At 40.5% G+C, this 9,371-nt stretch overlaps 1 protein-coding gene across 1 annotated transcript; it reads right to left on the bottom strand.

The window, feature by feature from the left end:
- Positions 1-3,885: 3,885 nt before the first annotated feature.
- On the bottom strand, positions 3,886-8,370 carry LOC139414367 (homeobox protein Hox-C13a-like). Its single transcript, XM_071162284.1, has 2 exons — positions 7,710-8,370; positions 3,886-4,145 (listed from the first exon to the last, which is right to left on the bottom strand). The coding sequence occupies exons 1-2, from the start codon at positions 8,368-8,370 to the stop codon at positions 3,886-3,888; spliced, it is 921 nt and encodes a 306-aa protein (XP_071018385.1).
- Positions 8,371-9,371: the final 1,001 nt, after the last annotated feature.

The raw sequence follows: 9,371 nt of genomic DNA, 5'->3' as shown, positions 1-9,371 counted from the left end.
CTTTTGCTAAAAGTGTATTTAACAAAATATACTAGCAAACAAGGCCTATGGTTAAAAGTAGGACGGATTTGTTGCGTTTGAGAGAGTATGGCCTACATTAATAATCAACACGACTATGGCGCAAATTGGGCTACTATTTGACCTCATGGACTACCAAGCCTACCAAGTCAGCTAATGAATTTTGCTCGATTAAATTAAGAAACACTCAGGCTACCTTAGATAGCATATTTAAAGATACGTATAGCCTCTGTGCTCTAATCACACGTCATCCACAAGCAATCTTACCAATATGCCAAAAGCACTATCACGTCGTAGGCCTATAGAGTATTTAGTCGAGATTTAAAAATGAAACCATTAGGATCTGTCAATTCAGATAGGAGATGCTTCATGCAGTCTTCGCACGCAACTAGTAGCTCGGTATCCGTTTACACCTTCATTTTGAAATGGTGGGCTCGCATGTTCACTAAAGGTTTTTCGCAAAAAAAAGTGAATTTGAGACACAGATGCAAGATAAGAGTCGAAATATGGATTATTATGAACCTGTAAAATAATTGTTGAATATTGATGAAGAATTTATAGCCTAACATGTCTTAGGGTAAAATGCACGGTATTCAAGGAATTCGTGCTACACGAGGGTTACTTTTTTTTACGCACAACTAAACGCGTGCGTAAAAGGCCAATTTCCCCCAAAATATTATCCATTTATTCACCGATTGTTTCCAAACTGTGTGGCATTTCCATTGTCGAATTTCGATAAAAGAAATTGTAGTCTACATAGGTATATATAGGCTTTAGATAATATATTATAATATTACAAATGTAGCCTATAAGAGTCATATGATAATCTCAAATTAGTTAATGCCATATCTTGGAACACATTAATTAATTAATTAATCACATTGCTGCGGAGAATAAAAACTGAAACAGCCAAGCGGCAAAGCGACGTAACAGATAGGCTACTGACTAAACGTTTTGTTAATAATCTACACAGACAATTCTTCTTTTGACAAAATACCTAGCCTATCATTCCATTTTGACATAATCATATTCAGAATATGTAGTTTTAGTTTTCACTGAGATATTTTCACTTAACCTATAGACCGACTAAACCCAGTTTTGAAAGTTAATTAATTGGCATGACAATCTTCCAATATCGAATTCAGATAGTAAGGAGGTTCATTTGTATCAGCTGGTCCTGAAGTAGATCGACTTTTTGGTCTTGAAAGCAGAATTAAAATGATATGACGAGGACAAAGTCTGGATTGCGTAATCATTCTGGAATCTAAACCATAGTCATGGATCATTTTTCAGTTGAGGGGTTCTTAACCCTTTAGTCCAGGAGTATCCATGCTTAACGCCAGTGAAAGTGGTTGCATGCAAGTTCAAAGAGGTAATGTTATCAAATTAGGCTGTGGCCAATTTACGGCACTTTTATTAACGATTCCACTTGAACATTTGAGGTTGGACTGCTGTTTATTTACCAAATAAGAACATTTTCCAACATGCATCATAATAACCTAACTAGAATATCAACATAGGTTATTATTTCCTTTTTTTGTATTGTGGTCCATAATTTGGTATCTCAACAAAAGTCCATATGCTTTTCTGATTTGCACAACATTTGCGTATACAGTCTTAGCTCTCATGCACCAACTAATTGTCAATGCGCAATTCAACGTCAATTCCACCTTGGTTCCACGTAATTTCATTGGAATTACATAGAAACAACGTTGATTCAACCAGTGTGTGTCAGTTGGTGAAGACCTCATACAAAGATAGATAGATTCAAATCGAATCAAAATATATTGGTATTTTAGCAGATGATATTCCGGGTGTAGCGAAATGCTTGTTCTTCTATATCCGACAGTGCAGTAATATCTAACAAGTAATATCTAACAGTTTCACAACATATACCCAAAATACACGTAAATCTAAGTAAGGAATAGATTAAGAATATATATACAGTTTTCTGGACTACACCACTGACTGTTAAATAGCCATTTTTAGCACGTCAGAGTTTACTGCCTATAGAGTACAGAATATACATATGAGATGGGTGATGCAATATCTACAAATAATGAAAAGTGACTAAGATACGGCCTAGGAACATTGCCTTGCCTTGTTCAGAAGCAGAACGGCAGGAGGATTCGATACAACAACCTTCCAGTTACTAGTTCAATGCTCTAACCACTAGGCTACCTGCCGCCCCAGAGTAATAATCTATGTCTATAGGCCTTTGACGCGCTGGAGATGGCTGTTTAACAGTCAGTGGTATAGTCCAGAATACAATACAGTATATACATACGAAATGGGTGATGAAATATGTAAACACAATTTAGAATAGTGTGGAGCGCGGTTTATACATATGAGATGAGTAACGCTAGATACGGAACATTATTAAAGTGGCTAATGATCCATTTCTAAAAGTGGCCAGTGATTCCTAATCTATGTCCATAGGCAGCCACCCCTGATATGCTAGTGATGGCTGTTTAGCAGTCCGATGGCCTTGAGATAGAAGATGTTTCATTCTCTCTGTCCCAGCTTTGATGCACCTGTACTAACCTCGCCTTCTGGATGATAGCGGGGTGAACAGGCAGTGGCTCGGATGGTTGATGTCCTTGATGATCTTTTTGGTCTTCTTATGGCATCGGGTGCTGTAGGTGTCCTGGAGGTCGGGAAGTTTGCCCCCGGTGATGAGTTGGGCAGACCGCAACACCTTCTGGAGAGCTTTGCGGTTGTGGGCGATACAGTTGACGTACCAGGCGGCGATAGAGCCCGACAGGATGCTCTAATTTATGCATCTGCAAAAGTTTGTGAGGGTTTCAGTTTGTCAGTGATGTGTACGCCAAGGAACTTGAAGCTTTCCACCTTCTCCACTGTGGTCCCATCGATGTGGATAGGGGGGGGTGCTCCCTCTGCTGTTTCCCGAAGTCCACGATCATCTCCTTAGTTTTGTTGACGTTGAGCGAGAGGTCATCTTCCTGGCATCACACCTCAGAGTAGACATTAAGCGATAAAACCTGATAAGTGGGAGACGGGTTCAGATAGAGGTTCCTGTCGATAAAATAGAAAACAGATCCCATAGAAAACAGGTCCATTTGATCTTGTTTGATCGTTATATTTCTTTATTTATGAAACATGTCTCCATTGAGTACATTTCGATCGAGCACCACATCACAGTTCAAATACTGCACCAAATAAAAGGAATAAAACGTCTTACAATCGGAATGCACAGCCCGAATGCTATAAGACCTAACTCACTATACAAACCAAATGGCAAAAGATTCTGCTATACTTTTTAATATTCTTATACGGATTACAATCATTCCAGTTGCATTACAGAGACCTATCCTTCACTGACAAAAATGATCAAAATATGAGAACCATAAAATAGTCTGTAGCAATTTACAACCCCTGTCATACGAGACAACTTGTAATTAAATATGCATGGTACTGTACAATAGACAATAGTAACCTTGCTCAATCCCGTGGGATCAAACTAAAACGGCCATATACAATATCATTGAAAAGTGAGTTCAGTCTTGATGTGTCCAACACCTGACAATGTCTGAACAAGATAACTGTATGAAATCCCCAAAGACCTCCGTTTACTTTATCAGGCACAAAAGTTTGTAATTTAGGTCTGAGGCTATACCAACAATGCTGGTATTGCTTTCGATGTCCTTGTAAGGATGTGATCATTCGTTCCAACCAGTTTTCATTCAATCTTCTGTATTTCCCCCCCAGTTTATGTCCAAATAGGGAGGTGAGATTAAGTTTGTGTTGTGCAATGCATCATAGGTGAGAATTCTGTCGATGTATAAATATCGAGCGTTTCTGTGATAAAAAGTATTTGAGTTGTCATGCCAGTGAGATTGGACTGAATCAAGTGGCATGCATGTGAGAGCTTGATTTAGATTTACAGACACATTTTTTCTCCTTCACCCGCCGGTTCTGGAACCAGATGGTGACCTGGCGTTCAGAGAGATTAGAAGTGGCAGATATTCGACGTCTCTTGTCTTTGGTGATGAACTTGCTGCCTGCGTATTCTTTCTCTAGTTCCTTCAGCTGGATCTTGGTGTAAGGAACTCTCTTTTTGCGGCCTCGTCTGTAGCTGCTGACCTCTGGCTGCAAAGGGACGACATCTGAGAAAAGAAGGGCATAACACACTGAAAGGAAGGCCGAGAAAACAACGACTGTTAGCCTACATTTGAAAATGAGAAGAAACAATTGGAAATATTGTTTTTTATTTGATTTTATTACAGGCAGAACAATGTGAAAGCACCCAGCACTGGATTCTGATGCATTGCATTTAAAATGGTCCCGTAGATTGGGCAGGGCTAGGCTATAGGCTACTTTATTAAGGGCCTAAATATGGGCCTAAATATTTGAGGTAGGCTACGGTTAGATTGCAGTCATTATGGTATAGTTATATCAAAATATACACTTCATGACCAAAAGTTTGTGGACCTGGATTGCAGTTGGCATTCCAATTCATCTCAAATGTGTTCATGGGGTTGAAGTCAGGACTCTGTGCAGTCCAGTCAAGTTCTTCCACACCAATCTCGACAAATTATTTTTGTATGGATCTCACTTTGTTCACGGGGGCATTGTCATGTTAAAACAGGAAAGGGCCTTCCCCAAACTGTTGCCACAAAGTTGGAAGCACAGAATCGTCTAGAATGTCATTGTATGCTGTAGTGTTAAGATTTCACTGGAATTAAGGGGCCTAGACCGAACTATAAAAAACAGCTCCAGACTATCATTCCTCCTCCACCAAACTTTACAGTTGGCACTATACATTGAGGCAGGTAGCATTCTCCTGGCATCCGCCAAACCTAGATTCATCCGTAGGACTCCAGAGAACGCGTTTCCACTGCTTCAGAGTCCAATAGTGGCGAGCTTTCCACCACTCCAGCCGGTGCTTGGCATTGCGTAAGGTGATCTTAGGCTTGTGTGCAGCTGCTCGGCCATGGAAACCAATTTTATGAAGCTCCATATGAACAGCTATTGTCCTGACGTTGCTTCTAGAGGCAGTTTGGAACTCTGTAGTGAGTGTTGCAACTGAGAACAGAAGATGTTTTACGTGCTACGCACTTCAGCACTCAGTGGTCCCATTCTGTGAGCTTGTGTGACCTACCACTTCGCAGCTGAGCCATTGTTGCTCCTAGACGTTTCCACTTCACAATAACAGCAATTACAGTAGACCACGGCAGCTCTAACAGTGCAGAAATGTGACAAATTGAGTTGTTGGAAAGATGGCATCCTATGATGGTGCCACGTTGAAAGTCACTGAGCTGTTCAGCAATGGCCATTCTACTGCCAATGTTTGTCTATGGATATTGCATGGCTGTGTGCTCGATTTTACACCCCTGTCAGCAACGGGTGTGGCTGAAATAGCTGAATCCACTAATTTGAAGGGGTGTCCACATACTTTTGTATATATAGCGTATTATCTAAATGTTTAAATGACTTCAGCCTCGCCAAGCCCATCTCCTGAAGTCCTCAGACATGGATGTATGTCTAATACTGACTTCTATCACGGTGACCTGCTGGCTAGGCACACCATGGTGACCATTCAGTCCAAACATAGATATGTAACCTATGCATAAAAATGAAATTGGCATAGTGACAGAAAAACTGTGAATATTAAGCCTTAATAATCTGAATTGGGGCTATGATTAGCAAGAAGGCACCTTGGGTGTGGGGGTGTGGTATATACCAAGGCCAAGGGCTGTTCTTATGCACGACAGAGCACGTAGGGCCTGGATACAGCCCTTAGATTTGGTATATTAGCAATATACCACAAACACCCAATGTGCCATTTTGCTATTGTAAACTGGTTACCAACGTAAATAGAGCAGTAAAAATAAATGTTTTGTCATACACGTGGTACACGGTCTGATATACAGTACCATGGCGGTCAGCCAATCAGAATTCAGGGCTCGAACCACCCAAGTTCACCCACTTGTAATAGGTTGGGAATAGGCTGGGCAGCTAATCCTATCTATATTAATGGCCCCTGATTTTAAAATTGAATGCAGCTTCAATTGATGTAGGAGAAGACATCACATCCTATTCATTTGATCATGCGGCTGGGTTGTGCATACACAAACTCATTAGTTTGGTTTGTTAACAGTCCTATTATAGCCTATTTATTAATTCTACTGAGTTTTATTTCAGAGGGTTTAATATAGGACTGCATCGACAGCAGAGATTATATAAAGGACTATTTTAATGAGGTCAAGAACAACATTATGAATGGTTAATTGGTCAGTCGAACCAAGGACAATAAAAAATAAAACTGTACAGTATATATGAAAATGTTTGACTGTTCAAACACAGTAAGTCTATTATGTGTTATGGGCATATAGCCTCAATACTACATTATATTACAATAGGCTATTGACTGTATTGGCCTACGACAAGAGGCAATACAAGCTCCAAATGTCATGTGTCAACTTTTTACTAGATTGTGAATGATAAGCCCATCAATCTATGAGCTATTCGTCAGCAAGGTAGTATTCAGAAATCGAATGTGCTATTCAATAGTGGCAATCGGCCTACTTGTCTCTCTGCTGTATATATAACGGAGTGTCACAACATAACTAACGGATCAATTCGGTTGAACTAGACAATTTATACATGAAAGGTTTCTAAGGCTACTTATAAAATGGAAACAAAACTGAAAATGCATATTTCTATGAATTGACTCAACGCATTCATAGCCTATGGATAATTTATTTGTCTCTCTCTCTCACACACACACACACACACACACACACACACACACACACACACACACACACACACACACACACACACACACACACACACACACACAATATGGAGTCACCCTAGAATTCCATTGATTTGGCATTCAATTTGAAATATTCACGAAAAAAACTGAAAACAAATGTGCTCGCAATAGCAAATTGAGAATAAACGCAAGGCGTAAACATCGCGAGCTTCAAGGCACCACTCCCTGTTATGACTAGATTTACTGCAATGAGCAAATATCTGTTATTTTATCTGGGAGGGCAACGGTGCCCTGCTCCAATCCATGAACCTCATTGTAGCGACTATAAAATCAAAGGTGTTGTTTTTTTGCATTGTTTCTAGTTCAATATCCGGCTTTTGAAAAATGTCCTCTTCTCCGGAATTGAACGCAAAGACGAACATAAACAAACACTCTCACTACCCTGTGATATCATGCACTTCAAGCGCGTTATAGTCATAAGCTGTTTTATATGACAAGGCTATACAAAGGAAACGGGTTTTAAATTAATAAATGAATGAATAAATAAAAGCAAATGTATGTCATGAAATGTCGATCCTTTCTTAGAGAGATATGTATACAGTGGTAGCCCAAAGTTGGTAAATTGTTGCCACCCCTGCAAAAAAAAAAAAAATATATATATATATATATACACACACATTTTCTGACATTTTTTGCAGGGGTGGCAACAATTTAGAAACGGTGGGCTACCACTGCTAAATGAATATAGGGGAAACACTGCGGGCGCGCGCACGCACACACACACACACACACACACACACACACACACACACACACACACACACTGCTGGTCCTGTTCGTCTTAGTGCAGTGCAGGTAACACTAACAAGTGTGAAGCGTAAAAACCACTTGGTATTATTAAACATTACATGAACCATGCATTTTAATAAAAGAGAAAAGGTTTTCATACCTGGGAATGGAGATTTCCAGAGATGTGTTGACTGTGTTTGCTCTTTAGAACAGTACACCTGTCCGTCCCAGCCATTAGATAGAGCCCAATGCTGATATCCATCCATGGGAATCAAAGTATCATGTCTCGGTTCCGGGTGCGCACTGATACCGGGAACCACAGACACGTCCAAGTAACCTGGGACAGTCTGGTATGAACTGGCAAAACTCGGGTAAAAGGCGAACTCCTTTGCCCTGCCTGACAGCTCTTCCGTGGGCAGTGCCGCGCTTGGTTCTGTATACTTCTCGGCAGGGTGGTAAGAGCATGGCTTCTGCTGCAAGTTAACGTTGTGCGAGTGTGACAATCGACAACCGTAATAAGGGCTTCCGAACGGGTAGCCATAACCCAGGGTGGCGCTTGAGGAAGTCTGGGTAGCGGGGCAATGTCGCCCTGTGTCCTGGGAGGGTATTTCCGAGTACACAGAACCCTGGTGGCTTAGGCTGCCGGAGTGTCGTCCCAACGCTGAGTGCGAGATCAGTTCCCTGCAGTGAGTAGCAGGACAATTCCCGCCTAGTCCCTCCATTGATTGGTTTTTATTCTGATTATTTTCATTCGGGCTTTTTTCATATACGTACATTAAGGTGTCCGCCCAGCGTGGATGCAGAACCAGCGAAGTCGTCATATCACGGGTTGCCGAAGCTTTTTAAAAGTCGACTACTCCAAGACTGACACCTCATCTCCAAGCACATTTTACGCATGCGCAATAACCAAGTGTCCAGTTCATTATTGAGACCCTAGATCTGCTGACACGTGATAAAATAACGAGACCGACAGGAGAGTGTGCTCGGGGTGGGGGCGAGTGTCTCATCCCTTTAAACCTTGATTTTAAACTTGATTGTAAAGTCCAGCGGATACTCTCATTGGCTTGGGTTGTCAGAGGCAAGTATCCTTAAAGGGGACGTAAAACATGCTTAACAGTTTGAAGGTGGAAGAGGCCATAATCTTCCTATTTTACTAAACGGAAAAGTATTTAATCTAAACCACATAACGTTGGCGATGTCGAAGAATTCGCCGGGCCAGTGATACTATTTAGATACTTGTGAAGATTTTCGGTTCTTGATAAGGTAAATATTAGTCTTGTATTGCGTATTTTGGTTAACCAATATTCTGATGTAATCAACTAGGCTAAGGTACATCACGTATAGTCTAATGTTTTGAAATACAACATTTAGCAACCATCAGCGAAAGGATAGGCTACGTTTGAGTTTTAAAAGTTATAATGTCTGTAAAGAGAACCTGCGTTTGTTGGATGTGGGACCTTTTAAATGTAGCATATGACATTAAACAACAGTCTATTTACTCAAAATATCTAATCTTACCAGAAGATTAGAGTGCAGCATTGTAACTGCCTGGTCTTTATAATTTTGGGGTATTAAACATAAATTGCTGTGCAATTTTGGCAAAACTGAAAATATGAAAAACATAGGCTACCCCTCCTAAATATGCATATTCTCTAATATAACATGAACGTGTTCTCCAAAGCAGTGGTCCATGCATATTCTTCAATCTAACAGAACGTATTATTTTCTCCAGTATAGGCTAATGAACAATAAAGATGTGTATTGGCCGTTTTTGTCTGAGTCAAGAATCTGTGTTAGGGACTCAAGGCCTTGGTCTTACGCC

Source organism: Oncorhynchus clarkii, chromosome 7 (genome assembly GCF_045791955.1).
Source record: "Oncorhynchus clarkii lewisi isolate Uvic-CL-2024 chromosome 7, UVic_Ocla_1.0, whole genome shotgun sequence".
Lineage (NCBI taxonomy): Eukaryota > Metazoa > Chordata > Actinopteri > Salmoniformes > Salmonidae > Oncorhynchus > Oncorhynchus clarkii.
Note: the sequence above shows the minus strand (reverse complement) of the source record. Positions and strands in the feature narration are given on the sequence as shown.